The sequence below is a fragment of the Amblyomma mixtum genome, chromosome 3 (assembly GCF_055824585.1).
Source record: "Amblyomma mixtum isolate Tamu chromosome 3, ASM5582458v1, whole genome shotgun sequence".
In the NCBI taxonomy this organism is placed as follows: Eukaryota; Metazoa; Arthropoda; class Arachnida; order Ixodida; family Ixodidae; genus Amblyomma; species Amblyomma mixtum.
This window is the reverse complement of record NC_143014.1, coordinates 80,739,373-80,758,300: the sequence shown is the minus strand read 5'-3', so window position 1 is coordinate 80,758,300 and position 18,928 is coordinate 80,739,373. Positions and strand designations below refer to the sequence as shown.

The 18,928-nt window shown below is 45.3% G+C and overlaps 3 protein-coding genes across 4 annotated transcripts in view; 1 reads left to right on the top strand and 2 right to left on the bottom strand.

The window, feature by feature from the left end:
• LOC149350774 (tubulin beta-4B chain-like) overlaps window positions 1-11,233 on the bottom strand; it is a 54,842-nt gene extending 43,609 nt beyond the window's left edge. The window contains exon 1 of one of the 2 annotated variants that reach the window (XM_089579915.1): window positions 11,185-11,233. The gene's annotated coding sequence lies outside the window, so the exon portion shown is untranslated. Of the gene's footprint in view, window positions 1-8,836; window positions 9,943-11,184 lie in introns of those variants that run through there. The other variant, XM_089579914.1, reaches the window with a different exon arrangement.
• On the bottom strand, window positions 10,089-11,250 carry LOC149350773 (18S rRNA (guanine-N(7))-methyltransferase). Its single transcript, XM_089579917.1, has one exon. It carries the CDS (start codon window positions 11,094-11,096, stop codon window positions 10,266-10,268), a length of 831 nt encoding a protein of 276 aa, XP_089436043.1. The 5' UTR covers window positions 11,097-11,250; the 3' UTR covers window positions 10,089-10,265.
• A 218-nt stretch (window positions 11,251-11,468) lies between these two features.
• LOC149350772 (GTPase Era, mitochondrial) lies at window positions 11,469-13,116 on the top strand. Its single transcript, XM_089579912.1, has one exon. The coding sequence runs from the start codon at window positions 11,710-11,712 to the stop codon at window positions 12,940-12,942; it is 1,233 nt and encodes a 410-aa protein (XP_089436038.1). The 5' UTR covers window positions 11,469-11,709; the 3' UTR covers window positions 12,943-13,116.
• Window positions 13,117-18,928: the final 5,812 nt, after the last annotated feature.

Below are 18,928 nucleotides of genomic sequence, written 5' to 3'. Positions count from 1 at the left end.
ACACTGGCTGACACAAACAAGGCATTTATTGCTATAGCAACAATAACGCCAGCTAGCAACAAAATACACTGAGGAATCGAGGATGTCCGACTCACCAGCACGGTTACGAGCGAACGTTCGCCCATGGTAGGGCAAAGGGATAAACTCCGAGGCCGAGCGGGACGGGCTCGGCGGGAGCAAGTTCCGACCAAGAGGCGCCCGTCGACGAAGAGCGGAGCTGCGAGTGAAACGTCCGATCGCTTCCCGATCCCAGGGAGAAGAGCGCGAGCCTTCCCCCGCGCGCAAGCGGCAAAACACGCCATCCGTGGCGCTGGTGTCGCTACGACGCGAGCGCCCTCCCCTGTTAGTTAAAGTAACCAAAACTGAGAAGAGCGCGTTTCGGAGGAGCTAACTACAGTAGGGGGTGCAATGCGGGAAAGTGAACGCAGGGGACGAAGGCGTCCCCACAACACACACACACACACACACACACACACACACACACACACACACACACACACACACACACACACACACACACACACACACACACACACACACAGTGTGGCGCAGTGCCTATGGTGCTCGGCTGCTGGCCCGAAAGACGCGGGTTCGATCCCGGCCGCGGCGGCTGAATTTCTTTGGAGGAGAAATTCGAGGCCCGTGTACTGTGCGATGTCAGTGCACGTTAAAGAACCCCAGGTGGTCGAAATTTCCGGAGCCCTCCACCACGGCGTCTCTCATAGCCTTAGTCGCTTTGGGACGTTAAACCCCATAAACCAACCAACCTATATTAAGCAAACAAGGGTAAGGGAATGAGGGGCTCGTTATATATATATATATATATATATATATATATATATATATATAGAGAGAGAGAGAGAGAGAGATTTATAAAAAAAATATGCCTTCTTCAGAACTGAAATCGCTTGGATGTTGTTAGGGTTTATCTAAAGTTACAGTGCCATTTTTTTCGCTCGTCCTATTTGAATAATTAGTTGAGATAAATAAATTAACTTTTTAAATATAGCTTGAAACGTTCAGGCGTCATTAGGAAAGTTGTGGAGCTCCACAAATATTGTCCAAACCACGCACTTCCAACGACATCGACTTAGCGTGGCCGTTTTTATTCGGAAAAAACGAAAGTCCGCGGGGTTTAAAAAATACCACATGACAGCGCGCTCCGTGCGCACAGATGCGCCACGATTGCAGCGCTCTCATCCGTGCTTTGTAAAAAACATCACTCGCTTCGCGCGAGTGATGTGCTTGGTTCCAAGATAAGGTTTATGGGGGGTTTAACGCATAGAGTTAATATAGTTTAACGTCGTCAAGCGACTCAGGCAATGAGGGACGCCGTAGTGAAGGGCTCCGGAAATTTCGACCACCTGGGGTTCTTTAACGTGCACTGACATCGCAGAGTACACGGGCCTCTAGAATTTTGCCTCCATCTAAATTCGGCCGCCGCGGCCGGGGTCGAACCCGCGTCTCTCGGGTCGGCAGCCGAGTGCCATAACCACCGAGCCACCGCAGCGGGCTGTATCTGCACGAGCTGTACGACCACAACCGTGTTGCGACACCCCATCAGTTGAAAATTCGGCCCAAGCCAACAACGCGCGGGTACAATTCGAGGCGACGCACTGCACTTGATGCGGAGGCGCGATGGCACCCTGCCTCTCTGCCCCCCCCCCCCCCCCAAGGAAACACGCTCCCGCAAGATGGCTTCTCCGCGGTATTGCGCGAAGGTGCGTGGAAACCATCTTGTCAGGGTTGATGGTGCCGCGCAGACGCCCCGCGTGTGGCGTTGCCCTTGACAGTGCCACGCGGTGAATAGCCATGGTTCACGGTCGCAGCTGAAGTCCGTCTTAACCGAAGGACACACGCAAGAGGTTTATTTTTATTTATTTTTTTTTACGTTGAGTCTATGGAAAACGAAACAAATGATCTCACATATATTGTTCATCTTATCCGAGAATTCGTCTTCGTAAAATGGATGACCACGTGAAATTCGTCAGCACTCAATTAATAATTTGTAATTGAATTTTTAACCTCCAATTTTTTGGTTACAGTTGCCAGACGATCGTTAGGCACACAAAAACTGCAATATAACCGCTGGTTCGTTTTAATTCATTGCAACTCTTATGCTAAACTGCTCCAGAGCTTATATAGAAGTTTTTGTACGCCGCACAATTTCGTGCGGTCATTCATGATTATACTGTCTTGCATATCATTCTAAACCAAAAATACGCTACAAAAAGAAATTTGTGTACAGTGTGGGAGAATCATTTATACCCGAGAAATAGCATATGCATTTGCTGTTCCAAGGTGATACACCTTTTTATTTTGTCTTTATTTCTTGGCCGTCTTCTGCATTTTCACGTTTTAATCAACCATAACTTATACATCTGCATGTTTTTGATGGGATAGTTGTTAGATCCTTGACCCACAGTAGATTTACTTTTCTCAGTGAATTTGCCATTGAAGTGGCAGAACTGAAGCCCAGAATGAGCTAGAGTAGTCACTGCATGAAAAGACTGCACAAAGTTAAACTCCTGGGCACCAACAAAGGTGGCGAAAGGACCAGTCAGTCTTTCAGAGTGTGGCCAAACTTTAGCAAAATTTGTTTTTGTCCGAATCCATCATAAAAGAGGCAAAAGGAAGCTGTTGCACGATTGTCGTGAGTGCTGCCCACAATAACACTCTGCCCCAAACAGTCTTATGTACAGAAAACAGACCAAAACGACCTTCCTGGGCAAGGTTGAGGGTGTCCTGAAGCCTGACAACAGGACCAGGTCAGGACTTTAAGTTCAGAAGAGGTCATCCTTACAGCAACGCAGCACCTCAAAAATACAGCCTGCAGACGTCGTGAAGAAGTGTGTTGCCTAGACTCTTTCAGCTTGTACGCTATGCCGTGAATCACCTTTCTGTCAACAGAATTTATTGTTGTCAAGGGTTCCTCGCATTTCTTTTTGAACATGACATAAGAAGTGGGAATCGATGCACCTGTACGTACAATCCGTGAATATATGCTGTATGAAATATGCTTTGATTGAACATAATGTGAACTAGATTTTATGCTCAGTCCATCAAGGAGTTATTTTATTTTTATTTTTACCGATTTGACAGCAATTTAAATTTCCAGCACAGAGCGTAATACCCAGGAGTTAGCAATATCTACTCTCCAAAGTCTTTTTAGCTTTTAGTACTTCTTTGGCCTTTTGTAAGTAACTGCCCAAGCATCAAATACAGTCTGGTGCTTGGGCAGCACCAATACAGTGCTTTTTCCATGAGAAAATTTTTGTTCCCAATATTAATATTCTACAAGACAACCAGAATCAAGATGAAGTAGTTCTTAATTCTCTTGTGTACCTATAAGCTGCTTTTTCCTCGAGTTTTCAAGCTCAAATATAATAAAAACATGTCCAAAGGTTTTCCCGTAGAACTAAGATCAATTTTGTAATCCCGACTTCAGTGTGAACAATAGCACGTATAGTGTCAGTGGCAGAGAGTTGAAAATGGAAGACAGTGGGCGTGTTGGGCAGACCTCCGCAGCACGGCTGTCAACCTATTAGCTTTGCCATGTGACGACAGCTTGCAGTAAAAGAGCACAAAATAAACAGGTGACAGGGATCTTAAAGCCCCTCTTCAGATACAGGGGGGCCACGGCCAGTCTTCATCGCTTTTCCCGCTTCTCTAATATGTGTGCGTATGCATATGCGGAGTCATTTACTTCTTTATTCACATGCCTCACCTGAAAAATATCACTTTCAAAGACGCAACACTTATGAAAGTGAGCCAAGCTAGAACTGTACAGTGAAGAGCTAATCCTAGCTCAGCTAACAATTCTGCATGTGAAACACCATCAGTTTGCATGTCCCCAGCTCATTTTTCTCATGTCTGTTCGAAGCCTCAATTATAAAAACTATCGGTTCAGAACACCTCCCACACCTATAGTGAGCAATTCCTGATCACAAGCTGAGAGAAGGGCACCGGCCGTCTGACACTTTCCCTTCAAGCCCAGCATACAGCAATGCTCAGAGCATTCAATATGATGAAGGCAGTTGTTTTTTACACTTTCATTCATGTGTTTGTTTGCCCTTTTTTTTTTCAATGTTTACCTCACAAAAACAAGCCAGAATTCATTCTGTCATAACAGAGATAGAGGCTTATTTGATAGAAAGGCAGAGAGGTTGGCCTGAAGGCTCATCATCTAGCCTTCTACTCTGTAGTGGGCAAGGGGGAGAGGTAAAGAAAAGAGAAAGGTTACGATGGGTGACAAGTGTGGATAGGAGAGAGATGGGAATATATACAAACACATCAGGAGGGCGGTTGATCACAACTGAGAGTCGAAACCTGTGGCATGCAAGGGATGTAGTAGCATCAGCATTGCCTGGAGAGATTTCCATCCTTCTGGCCAAGCGCTTAAAAAGGTACTCCGAGAGTGGCCTGCTCTCAAAACACACCAAGCAAGCAGCCAAGGCTCGACACTGAAGCATATATACAGGGAGTACTGCAAGTGCATGCTCCACATTCTCAGTGACGCCACAAGAACAGTCCGAGGAATCTGAGAGTCCAGAAGAATTAAGTGCATGAACTTCTAAACTTCTCTCATGAGTTCTGTTCACAAGATACATAGGTTTCTTATGTACACTCACGAGCGTATTGACAGCATTTCCAAGCATATGTATTAAGTTCCTCTGAAGTCGATTGCCGAGGCATGCTCCTTATTATTAAGGATTACGGGGCCACGACTGTATGTGATGGTGAACCTCAAGCACGGAAATCATTTTGTGGCCAATAAATGTGGCAGTTTTAATTATGTGATGCTAATTATATTAGATTAAACAACCAAGTTCTTAAAACTATCAAAGCTTTCTTACTTGCTCATCAAAAGTCTACCTAGCAGCAAAACACCTGTACCTACTACATCAGTGTTTGCCAGGCACGTATCCAAGAAGGGGTACATATCTATGGAGGGGCACGTATCCATGGAGGGGCCCCGAGGGGGTCTGCCCCGCCCTCCCCAAAATCCAGCTCAGTGCCTTCCCCCCGAAAGAAAAAATTGTCTTGGGCCCCTCCCGAAAAACACAGCTGGCTACATGCTTGGTGTTTGCACTAAAAAGGGTACATTTATCTTCATGCGTGACCACTGCACTAAAGGGTTGACTTCTAAAACAAGTACCCAGACTACGCACTGACACGGTCACTTGATGCAAAGCGAGGTGCGGCCAGCCACGTCGCACAGAAACGGCGTCTTGGGCCTAGTTCTCCATGCGCCTGCCGCGGCACCACTGCTTGGGGACAAATGCTCGCAGGGAAATGCCGCGACAGCTGCGTCGGTACACCCAGTGCTGACTGTTTGAGGGCGTAAACAGTGCGATTTCTAGTTCCTCATTAAAGACTGCATTTTTAAGTCATCACTGAAAGCGGCAATTATTTCACAATCACCGCAGCAGGTGGGAACCTCCCTTCTAGTGTATGCCTGAACGCTGTCCATAACGGCCGCCTATACGATGCATGACCGGGCGAGCGGCTTTACTTCAGGATGTTGCGTTAATGCGCCTGAAGCTTTCAATCTACTTTTAAGGAGAAAGCCTTTTATGGCTCATGACTCGACAGCGTGTTCGTCCGTCCGTGCATCTGTGGCACCTGTCAATTATCAGTACGATAGTAAGAATGGTTAGTGGTTACTTGAAAAGTCAGTAATGATAGTTAATGGTGTAGTAGTAGATGTATGAACAGTAATGATAATTAGTTGATAATTAGTTAACGATATCCAGTAAATGTGCGCACTGCACATGCGCAATCCTCAGGTGGTACAACAACGGTGCATGAGCAATGGTCGTACCACCCAGAGCTCTCTCAGTTGCTCCCCGGATGTTGGTCGAGGTAGGATGCCGCCTGCGCACACTCCCATCTCGCCTGCTACAAAACGCACTCGCAATGCCAAAAGGAAGCGTTCAAGAGTCGTTAAATGATTTTCAACAGTTGCCAAGCAGAGGGCAGCAACAGAGGCAGTTAAAGACTTTAACCTCTTCACATTTTAGATTGTCAAAGTGCTCCCCTGATTTTTATTCACTTCATGTGACCTCATGTAGATGGTGAATGAGACAGACACACACAACTGGTCACACACAGTAGATTTCCGCTTTGTGTCACGTCGAATATTAGCTCTTGTGTGTGTGCATGTGCATGCATGTTATTGCAATTTATGAAAAGAAAAAAAAATCAATATAGCTGAAGTTGTGGAACTTTATAAGCACGACTGCAGTCGAGAAAATCAGAAAGTACTTCAATCAGCAGCTTGATACTTTTATTGCATGGTCATACAAAAAGGAAGGAACCATTCACAGACGGAGAACCCTCCTTGACCTTCCTTTTTGTAGTCATTCTCTGTAAAATGCAAGGAACACACCAGAGACTTGTCGCTTGGCACCCACTTGCTTCCTTTCCCTGACAGTCCTTGGTGAGACATATTTTCAGCCACGCTTCTCGATGCTGTAGTTCGGAGGGAAACTCGTGATATCTCACAGTAGGGTGCTTTCTGGAGTTTGTGATGCACAGTGGCACACAGCAAATGCACAGGATCGTGCCCCATATATGGCACTGACATCCACACACACACGCACAAAAAGTCCAAATCCAGTACTGCAGACGCGAGGCAAACGTGCTTACTCACGCGCACACCAGAAAATCCAACGAAAGCACTGCAGACACAAGGAACATGAGGCAAACATGGTTTTACACGAGGCAAACATGCTCGGACACGACGAAGCAAGGCGCACTTCGGGAGTCCACTCCCGAGAAACCGGGCGGCTTGTACCCGAACAAAAACTAGGTTGGGGCGACCGAAAAGGAAATAAAAATAATAAGCCCCTTGCCTGCACCGATCCGAACAGTGGCACCCTCACCGAAAACAACGGTCGCGACTGTAAACTCCGCCAGGACGCGCTCGCCTACTATCGGCAGTGCGACGTGGCTGGCCGCACCTCGCTTTGCACTTTGCATCAAGCAGCCGTGGCACTGATAACATACTGCACCATGAAGACAAATTCAAATGAAGTCAAGAGTTTGATGGAAGCCAGTCAGCATCAACCAAAAGAGTTCTACAAAATGTTTAGCAGCTAAAACAAAAAAGTGGTAGGGCTTTAACATAGTTAAACTGAGTAGACGTGCGAAAGCACGCACTCAGTCTACAGTTCGAGGGGACAATTAAGCTCCCCCTTAAGGGTATGATGCAATAGCTTTAGTGGGTTAATGCCCATATATGCAGAACCGGTCATTTTCTACTTAACATGTATAGATCGCGGAGAGTCCTCATACCACTATCAGAACAGTGGTGCAGTGGTTAAGCGATGCGCCACTGCACTGGCAGGTGGCTGTTTCTATCACAGCCACCGGTAGGGATTCTAAGACTCATGGTGCTCTTCCCGAGCAACCACTCATGACGAATCATTAATTTAAATGCCACCTGCCAAGGCAGGTTGTGATGATGCCACAAGGTTATGTGACCTAGGTGGCGTGACACCCTCCTACCATCGGTTACAGCGGGCGCAGCGCTACTCCGAACTTACCTGAGCTTCCTTCCATTGGCTTCAGTTTGCGTGACGCTCCTCCGAACTTACCCGAGCTTAACTGAGCAACTCAGGTAAGCTGGGGTTAGTTCAGAGCACGAGACAAGACGACAAGATTCTTGCTCAGGGTTGGTACGTTTGGAGAGTGCTTTTGCATTAAAAGGCTTATTTTCCATGTGGATAGTCATAAGAAAAATTGAAGCAACATTTGTGGTACCATAACGTCACTCATAAAAATATGCAAAAAGAAAACGCTAGTTCACAAACAGCAGTAAGCTAGTGGCTGCATTGACAGCTGCAGAGAATCGTTTTTTAACAAACAATACCAAGAACAAGCAATAAAGCATGGGTGACCAGCAACCTAACAAGGCTTTATGGAGGCACAAATCCAGAAAATGCTGGGCAGTGTTAGTTTTAGTAAGCCACACAACCTATTTTCACAAAAACAAAAAGTTGCCGCGGTGGCTCAGTGGTTATGGTGCTTGGCTGCTGATCCTAAGGACGCGGGTTCGATCCTGGCCACGGTGATCAAATTTCGATGGAGGCGAAATTCCAGAGGACCGTGTACTATGCAAAGTCAGTGCACATTAAAGAAATTATCTGGAGCCCTCCACTACGGCATCCCTCATAGTCCGAGTCACTTTGGGTCGTTAAACCCCATAAACCACAAAACCAAACATTTACTAACGTTTTCTTCAAGCTGTGTCAGGCAGCACAGGTTGTGCTACTGGCACCATGCACCAATGTTTTCAGCCAAGAAAGACACCGTGCATACAGAACATAACAACATAGCACATGAGCATCATCATCAGCAGTCTGACTACGCCCACTGCAGGGCAAAGGCCTCTCCCATGTCTCTCCAATTAACCCTGTCCTTTGCCAGCTGCGGCCAACGTATCCCTGCGAACTTCTTAATCCCATCTGCCCACCTAACTTTCTGCCGACCTCTGCTACGCTTGCCTTGTCTTGGAATCCACTCCTTTACCCTTAAGGACCAGCAGTTACCTTGCCTTCGCATTGCATGCCCTACCCAAGCCCATTTCTTCCTCTCGATTTTGACTAGGATGTCATTAACCCGTGTTTGTCCCCTAATCCACTCTGCCCACTTCCAGTCTCTTAATGTTACACCTATCATTTTTCTTTAAACAGCTCACTGCGTTGTCCTTAACTTAAGCTGAACCCTTTTTGTTAGCCTCCACGTTTCTGCCCCATAGGTGAGTACTGGTATGATACAGGTGTTGTATACTTTTCTCCTAAGGAATATTGGTAAACTGCCATTCATTTACCGCAGCCATGGCCTCGTGGTAGAGCACCCGCCTCAGCTTTGGACGGTGGTGGGTCCGACTCCCACTGCTGCTGAGTGCCCACCAGACATCCTGAAATAGGTACAAGCCATTCCCTGGCCTGGTGCTCGGCTTCTCAGGGTGCATAGCTTGGGAAAGTAGCCCGCGCCTTCAAATCCCACCACTGTGTGAGCCTGGAAAAGGGTCACAAGTGGGATTTTACCACAAGAGGCGGATTCAGGGTTGCTTGACGGCGGACAGAATCACTGGCCCGTCAACGCAACGCAATAAGACAAATTTCATCTCTACCGTGCCATGCAAACCAAGAGGCCAGGTAATATTTGGCATGATCCCCATTCCCAATTGGTGTACTTTCATCTTCTTGAGCCGGCTTAACCAATTGTCTATGAAATCCACCAACACCGGTAGTTAACACTTCTTTGAAAATAACCAAGCCCATTGAGCTCAAGTCACCATGGCACCACAAAGAAGCCCGGCACTGATCTACACAAAGGTGAGCACACCCAGCTCACTGGTGTGCTCGTGCCATGGAAATCCTCCGAGCTTCAATGCGTGCGTCGAGCCTACAGTGCAGACACGTAGCAAACCTGGGTAGTCAGGCATTCTTCACAGATTAACCAAGCACACCACACCACCAAAGACAAGTAATGACAGCTGTGCAGCTTGGGATCTCTCTACCCTTTGTTGAATGTGCTGAGCCAACTATTATACCCAGAACCAGAAGTCAAACAAAGCCTTTTAAACAAAGTGAGGGATCAACGAACAGGACACCACCATCTTGGTGGTGGTGCTGCCATGTTGGCTGGCTGATGTTAGCTCCCGCTCCCTTTCCTGTGCCATTCACCTCTTTACTACGACATGTACAGGGTCATACGCTCCTAGCTTGAACATGCAAGAGGTGTGGCTGCGGTCTCCGGAAGGCCAGTACATCTGTTACGGCCATGCATCAAAGCCAAGTGGTGCAGGCATAGACAGACCTAGAACTAGTGCTTCTCGTCATCTGCTGCTTCACTCTGATGCAGACATGTAACGGACACACTGGCACTCTGAGGAGCACAGACATGTTGCTTGGATGTTCAAGCTAGAAGTGGCCGACCCTGTACCTGCCCTACCCACCAGTCCTCACTAAACACCATGCTAAACACTATTAGACCTCGGTTAAAGGCAGCGCCTATGCAGCTATTGTTATAATGAAGTGGCATCGAATTTCTCAGCAAGCTGTTACAAGCCAATGTCGAAGAAATGCTCTTCGTACAGGCCAAGCACTAGAGATGGCCACCGATTCCTTTTATTTAGGTTCATCCAGAAGGGCACTGACGAGCGTCCAATTCATGAAAGTAGCGAGCTTTTAAGCTCCCACGTTTACAAGCATCACGGTGCTCAAGTGCAGGCAAGTGAACCAGTCAAAACATCAAAATTTGCCGCAGCGCTTCCTGCCTGTGTACTTCGAGTCGGGCCGAGTCTCCTTGCCCTGCCTGCGACGACGCTCTTTCTTCTCCTGAATCCAGGCAGCGGCGCTCTTGGGGCCTTTGCCCCGCAACTTCTTGAGTCGTTGTTTTCGCGCGGTGCATTCAATTTGGTCCTGCTGTTCCGCGGACGTGCCAAGAGCAGTGGGTAGCTTCTGCGGTCCACCAGTGAAAAGCACGAGGAACATTTTCTTTGCTTTCGTACTGTTCGGATAGTCAACAACAAGTCCGCCCGTAAAGCCTGCGCGCATAGCCTGCTGAGTGAGCAGCTCTACTTGATCGGCGTTCTCTGGATAGAACTGAAGCACTGCCCGTCGGCCGCGTCCCAGACAAGCGTAGAGTGAGGAGAAAAAGGCATGCAGACGTTTCACGGGGTTGTGACTTTTCTTGTCCGCGTTACACAACCACTGCAACGCCGAGATGCTAATAGCGCCATCGAAAGCCCCTGCGCGAAAGCACAGGCCCTGGCCTAGGTCTCCCAAAAGCATATCACCTGCAGCTTCTCGTTCCTGTGCAACATTCAGCATGGCACGGCTGATGTCAACGCCGACCCAAACGTGACCCTGTTCTTCAATGACATCGCCACTCAGGCCGCTACCACATCCAAGGTCTAGGATAAGGCATGTTTCGTCATCTGGCAGCGCTAAAAGCTCCACAGCACGCTCCGACATCGCCGACTGAATCTCCATGATACGTGTGTTGCTCGTGTACTTCGCCGCTTCTTGCTCATTGTAAAAAACCTCAGGAGGAGCTGAGTACTCTGGTCTTCGGGACATTTTGCAGCCAAGTATTTACACAGTCTGCAACAACAAAAGAAAGAACCACGCAGTCAGGGCTCCCGTCTCGTTATAAGTTAAAACTCACACGGTCATACACGATCCTCGCACTTTCACCGCGCTCGCACGTGCCCACAAATCCGATGGACCATGATGGACCTTGCTAACCTTGCTAAAAAGTAAATCCGCCAAGTGGATTGTCTTGGCATAAATTATTAAATGCTAAACGGTGTGAGGTACAACCCAGATTGTGAATTTTAGTTTCTGTTTTTATAACGAAATAGACATACTTATATTGTATTAGTTATTTTAAAGCATTTGATGCAGGTTGAGTCTGCCGTTACATACTTTTGCAGTCATCAGGTGGCGAGGTCCCAAGATGGCGACGTACATGATGGTCATGGACATGGAGGAATGGTCATGGAGGAACTTTGCTGAATCGTTTCATTTGTGAACTACACTCGAGTTTCATTCTTCCGTGGATGTGGACAAGAGAATGTGAAACTTTTACTCTGAAATCTATTTTGGTGGCTGTGTGGTGTGACTGTTCGTTAGACTGCGGCTGGTTAGACTGGTTAGACTGAGCGCAGGAAGTGGGTCAAATTGTGAACAAATGTTTTCAAGTCGATGCTGCGTATCAGTGAGATTGACGGCTCTAACGCGGAGCATTTTGTGCTTGTCGCCAAGGGCGCAGTCAACATGTGCGAGTGACTTTCCCCGTGTTGCCTACAGGACTGTTCCTAGAACTCTTGTTGAATACAATCATTTGAAATCTATTGTGCCTCTACAACCACGCAATCCCAAGCTGCTGCGTGTGGCCATCATTGGACAGCCGAATGTGGGAAAATCAACGTTGGTGAACACACTAATGCGCTGGAAAGTCTGTTCTGTGTCAAGCAAAGTACACACAACTAGACAAAATGCAAAAGCCGTCCTCGTGGATGGGGAGACTCAGGTCGTGTTTCTGGATACTCCTGGGATTGTCGACATCGATCATGGCAGGAAGCATCATCTGGAAGCGTCGATGATCGTTGATCCTGAGCATGCTCTGCTCAACGCTGATCTTGTCGCTGTATTAGTGGACGCATCCGATCACTGGCGACGCCATTCTATTGACAGAGAGACGCTACGATTACTCGAGTTCAACGCTCACTTGACTTCAATTTTAGTTGTGAACAAAGTTGACCTCTTGAAGTCGAAGCGCCAAATTTTGGAGTTCACGCATTCGTTAACAGGGGGTATAGTTGGAGGAGTACCCACATGCCGCTCCGAAACAGTAAAACGACGACGGACCCCCGAAGAACTGTTTTCAAGAACAGACGAGATGTTAAGGATGGGAAGCATGAACCTTAAGGAGGAAACAGTGGGCCTGAGAGTTGATGATCAGATAAAGCAGACTCAAGGCGATAGCAGAAAGTCCTGGCCCAATTTCTCCCGTATTTTCATGATATCTGCACTGAAGAATGATGGAGTGAAAGATATCAGAGACTTTCTTCTTCAGTCTGCAAGACCATCAGAGTGGATTTATCCATTTGAAATGGTGACTGATCAAAACCCACATGAACTAGCTACCCTTATAGTGCGAGAAAAAATCTTAAACCATTTGTCTCGGGAAGTGCCCTACAATGTAGATGCAAAAGTAGTCATGTGGGATCTGGATGCAGCTGGAGTTCTGCACATTGTTATTGAGATCTTAGGGAAAAACACACGGCATGTCAAGCATATTCTTGGTGAGGGTGGAAAAACAGTGAAGGCAGTCGCTGCTGAGTCACGACAAGATATTGCCGCAGCCTTTAGGTCTGATGTGTCCCTGAAGTTAATTGTGAAGAATACCAGTGCACGATAAAAGCTGCCCTTGGTCTTTAGTTTTCTTCACTATCCACTGTATTATGCTGTTCATGGTGTTCAGAAGAGCGAAAGAAATGAACCTGAAATTCTGTGTCGTCATAAGGCAGCACATGTGAAATAAATTTTCGAATTGTCTGTGTTATTAGGGTGAATAAAGCCTCTTCACTGCACAGTTAGTCGTGCATGGTCTTTCTGTAAACACAGCTGTTAAGCTGTTGTCTTGCCAGTCAAATGGAACGCATAGGCCGACACTCTATAATGTTAAGGTTTTATGCACTTTTTTGTTGCATTAATGCATTGTCAAGGCAGATGACAACATTCCTTTTCTAACATTAAAAAGAAAAAGGTATTTTGACAGCAGAAAATACTCACTCACCTTGGAAATTTACCTGACCAAAGTATCACATTCATTAGTAAACAGTGGCACATGTGTGCAAGCTAAAATGAGTTTCACTGCAAAAACTTAGGGCAGAATGTAGGCCTTTTGTTAATTTGATACAGGAAGTGATATGGCCACAAGAAACTACTTTACTCATTGTTAATATTATTAATATGCACGTTAAATCTTTCTTGTTAGCTATTGTCTTGGTGACTACTTCTCTCATGTTTTTTTTGTAGACTAGATGGCAGGTATGTTAGTATGCTGCAGAGTTGCAGGAATGTAGCAATGCTGACACACTTGAAGGCTTTTGCATTAGATTTAAAATATATGAGGTCTGCCTGGGAAGTGTTGAACTTTAAGAAAATATTGGCAAACAAAGGCGATGACACCTCACTCTCCTTGAATATACTTCACTTGAAAATGCATTCTCCTCACACCTGTGAGTATGCTACTAAGTTATGTTTTGAAATTCTCATCAGCTGCACTATCACATTGTCTTTTACCATTATTCTTGAATGCAAGTAGAAAAATGTTTTGGTCATCTGATTTGCAGAAGTCATAGGTAAAACCATCTGAATGGAATGGAGAGCCAAATTTTTATAAGTGACATTCTTGACTAAGAAAAAAGCACAGTGCAAGGACAATATACTCTGTGCACTGCACCACTTTGTGTGTGTTGTCCTATATCCCTGCCAGTTTCCCTACACTCTTTTCTTAGTTTAAGCATATCAGACCATTGTCCTCAGAAAAGTCTGAACTCCTCCTGATGAATCGAACGCAATACCGAAAGAAAACCAACACCTTGATACAGCTCAGCCTATCAGGCAAACAGATACCAATGGTGACATGATGCAGAATACTTGGATTCATCATACATCACAACATGTTGTGATAATGACGGAAGCCAACAGACACTGCAACCTAGGAGCATTTAGGATATTTTTCTTTTTTGTTTCAATCTGTGGTGTGGATTAATTGGAGATTAATAGTGTAATTATTTTATTGCTTAAAGATAATTGATAAGAGAGCACAAGAAAAGCAACCACATGCCATTGGTGGGATCCGAACCCATGACTTGCGAATTTCGTGTCCAGTGCTGTAGCAACTGAGCTTCGGCAATGGCTGTCCAATCTTCTGCTTTAGGGGGCATTTACATGTAGTGTAACCGAACCTTGAGAGTTATCACCAGTGGCACCCTCGTCCATAGCGGCAGACGTAATACGTCCTGTATTACAGCAAATGCCACGTTGGAACATGATCTAATGGTGAGGGGGGGAGCTGTGCGAGAACTGTCTTATGCTTCCTATGCAATCAAGATTGCCAGATTCGAGGCCTTCGTGAAACTATTCAGCAGACAAGGGAATGGAAAAGGTGCTCATTATGACATACATGACGGAAGCGAACAATCACAGTCACCGAAACCAAGGAGCACAGGAGATGTTTTCTTTTTTTTTTTCAATTTGTGGTGTGGATTAATTCAAGATTATTAGTGTAATTATTTTATCGCTTCTTCGCTCGAATTCGAATCTTCACTCAACACCCTCCACAAGACTGCCCTGGGTCTAATCATGTTCACCTCAAATCAGCAACTTCAACACATGGGACTTTCAGACTCTCACAGAACTAACACAATAACACAGAGACAGGCAAGTAGCATGCTTGTATTGTATGGAGCATGGATGCACCATCCTGAAATGAGCAGAGGCAATCCCCATCCAGCTGACATCACTTAGTCAAGGCCCTCCACTACCAAGCAACATCGCATTTCCAAATATACCAATAAATGTGACGGCATACCTCCATGAAGGATGACGTCAGTGCAAGCAAAGCATCACCACAGAGACAGGACATGTAACGTTATATACAGATGCCATGTGCTCTATAAAAGGGGGTCATGCACATATGTAATATATGCACCTAGACAGATAACACCGATCGCCCTGCCACGGCGGCTCAGTGGTTACGGTCCTCGGCTGCTGGCCCGAAAGACGCGGGTTCAATCCCGGCCGCAGTGGCAGAATTTCGATGAAGGCGAAATTCTAGAGGCCCGTGTACTGAGCTATGTCAGTGCATGTTAAAGAGCCCCAGGTGGTCGAAATTTCCGGAGCCCTTCACTACGGCGTCCCTCATAGCCTGAGTTGCTTTGGGACATTAAACCCTCAATAAACCAAACCAAGACAACACCGATCACCCACACACCTGGGCCATTTTGCAACACTCTTAATATAACCACTCTTAAAGCTCATGCAATGCGAAGAAGCCTTTCTACTCACTAAACATCAGAACACAAACATCAACACCTATAACAAGCCCCGCAAAACCATTCCGTGACAGCATTTCGAACATTACAATCACGCTGGATACCTGGTCATGCTGGGATTGAGGGAAATAAGTTCATCCACCAACAGGCTCACAAAATTGACATCCGGGCGTCTTTAGTCCCCTGGCCAAGTCTTACATCAATGGAAGACACCGCAACATACAAAGAGAAAACAGCAGAGCACTACCAGAACATCAGAAAAAACCGTACAATCTGGCCCCATCCCCACCTGTCACTCAACGTGGAACAAGCAGACGTCCTTATCAAAGTTAAAACTAACGCTCTCTGTGGGGCTACTGTGGTGGCCAAGTGGTAATGGCGCTCGGCTGCTGACCCGAAAGACGCGGATTCGATCCCAGCTGTAGTGGTCAAATTTCAATCGAGGTGAAATTCGAGACGCCTTTGTACTGTGCGATGTCAGTGCATGCAAAGAACCCCAGGTGGTCAAAATTTCCAGAGCCCTTCACTATGGCGTCCCTCATGGCCTGAGTCACTTTGGGACGTTAGACCACCATAAACCATAAACCAAACTAACACTCTCCTCATCCCACTAATGCTCTGCAACTTTGAATTGCGTGACACAGTTCACTGTTCCAGCTGTCCAGAAATCAGGGCAGATACAGAACATACTGTGAACTCATGTGATTCTGCCATAACCTCTCCATATTTCTCTTACCCTTCCCCTCCTTCCTGAAGTGCTTGGTGTCGCTTAGGCTTGGCAGATGAACAATGAGCTTTAGTAGAGCAAGCACTCATTCTCACTGTGCCTTAGTGCTGACCTTAAATAAAGTTTTTTCCTCCTCCTCCTCTATTAATTCACATTAATGTCAAAAGTCTGCTATAACATCTGAATGAGTGGCAGAGATGTCTGGAAGAAGCTCTGCCATCTCTAGAAACTCAACACCAACAGAAATAAGCATATCTGAGAATGAACACGCCCAGTTGTCAATGGAGGACAACTAGTTGTTTTCGCTGACATTGACAGCACACGTCAAGCACCCTTACCTAACTCATCTTTAATAAGCCTAGCTGACAATATCTATAAGTATTCTGTATAGTCTGTTTGGAATGTTCATACTTGATAGACCCCACCTTCACATAAACTCACCCCAAAAATGAGCGATGTGAACTTGGTGTACAGCCATGGACAAAATTTTTTCTGTACAACTTCACTCCAAAAGCTTTTAATTGCACATACAAGCTCTCACTCTGCATGAGCTCAGAAGCATAATGAAAGCATTTAACAAAATCACCAGATTTTGTTGGGATTAAAGTGAAAAGCCTTGTGAAAGACCTCAATTTCAATACTGATCATTTTAAAACCATATTGTTTTACATCCAAAATAAACATTCAGGACTGAATCAAATGCTAAGTTTATGAAACTAAACATAGAAAGACAGTCTCACAAAACAGAGTTAATGAGGCAATGTAATAACAGCCTCTTGCCAGGGGCTTATGGACTTGTCACAATTCTTTCATCAGTAGCATGGATTATGCAAAAGATTCATCAGCATGAAATCATTCTGCATCAAATTAAACATACTAAATGTAGTCCACTTTTTGTTCAAAGTGGAGAGTCGATAAATATGAGAAATAACACATTTCAAGAGAAATACGTAAAAATATTGTCCGTGTTCTTTTTTTTGGTGTACAGAAAGCAATACACATTGTTGATTATCAGCATTTACTTCATAAGTATACTAGTCATTTTAGTTTCAAATGGCCATATGACTCGTTTATTTATTTATTTTTAAATATTTTTTTTAAAACTGTTGTGGGCTGACATGACATTCTTGCACTAGCATCCTGATATCGCAGGGATCTGTATTGGACTTCTCTTATTCTGCAGCCCCACTGGCCATTTTTCTTGCTAAGAAACTAGGCCAAATATTTATTTATACACTGATAAACAGCTTTAGCTCTTGCCAGCACATATCTTATTACGAGACAGCCACAATTCACCTAACTGATGTAAACTGCTTGCTTGAATAGTTAGATAATTACAGCATATTCATAAGCAAACCTAAAACTAACCTTCTCCGTTTTCATAGCCCTAAAAATATTATTCGACACTTTGTATCAACTTGCCTACATTAAAAAGTTGTTGCAGTTGTTTACATCGGCTTTACTCACTAAGTTAAATGCCTTCATTTAACATAGTTACGCTCTTCTGCTGACATTAGACAAGTGGAAACTAATTCCGTATACCTTCTGACGTCTAGAATGACAACATGTCAGGTATGTGGCACATACCTGACAATACACACAGGTATCAGTCCTAAACACATGCCACTGAAGCACTGCACTACCTCCCACGCAATGTCCTGTTGCCCATGTTTCCTGTTAGTGGCAGAGCTCGGCCCTTCTTTGTGGCCCAGCTCGCCCATGTGTTTAGTAACCTCCCACCACTGAGCTGCACCTTCTGCCGTGGTGCGTTCTGGCCAGGCTGCCCTTGCGCCATTAAAATTCATCGCCATCATTCTTAGCTGCAAACTCCACCAACCCACTTGAACCAGCAACTCGGACGTGAGACAAATAATAAAGTTCCCCTCTCTCTTCTGGTGTCTACAATTTGAGGAGGTGGCTAGATATCTAAGACTTATTTGCATTTATCTTAATTCCTTGTGGTCCACTAGCAACCTAGCCACAAAAAAAAAATGGTGCATTAAATTTAGATGAATCAATAATTAGGTATGGCTTATTGATGGTCAAATGATCCTTCTAGAAATTAAATATTTTGAACTGCATCTCTTGAAATAAATTCCTCCCAGCCTTACATACACTCAGATATTGCCGCATATGTGAACTGCTTTAAAACAGCTTTTTTTTAAATTTTTATCAATCATTTTTTTCTCAAATGCATTCAGAATCAATAATATTAAACCCTGATCTCTATGAAAGGTATAACAGTATACTCTTACAGGAATTTAGCAGTAGCAGAAGCAGTAAAACACTTCATTTTAGAACAAAAATCAAGTGCACAAAATGTGCCACACCTGCTCGAGCTGATCCTCATCTTCATGAGAAGACAACCCAGTATTCCAGACTGTGGATAAGCTCGTCCGCAAGGTTCTTAACTGGGCTCCGGCTTCACAGCTGGTTCAGCCTGTCATTGTGTCACAAGGGCCATCTGATCAAAAATGCCATATCCTCCAATTCAGGCAAGAGCTTGCCACTCTCCTTGTTCCATACCCCTGTCTCTATTTCCCAGGCTCATAACCTTAAATTCAAACAAGCACGCTTATATACCAGCAAGACTTATTTTATATTGCTTTCACTCA

Bases quoted from the DNA above. Each gene is read 5' to 3' on its own strand.
- LOC149350773 (XM_089579917.1), bottom strand. From the start codon at position 11,096: ATGTCCCGAAGACCAGAGTACTCAGCTCCTCCTGAGGTTTTTTACAAT.
- LOC149350772 (XM_089579912.1), top strand. From the start codon at position 11,710: ATGTTTTCAAGTCGATGCTGCGTATCAGTGAGATTGACGGCTCTAACG.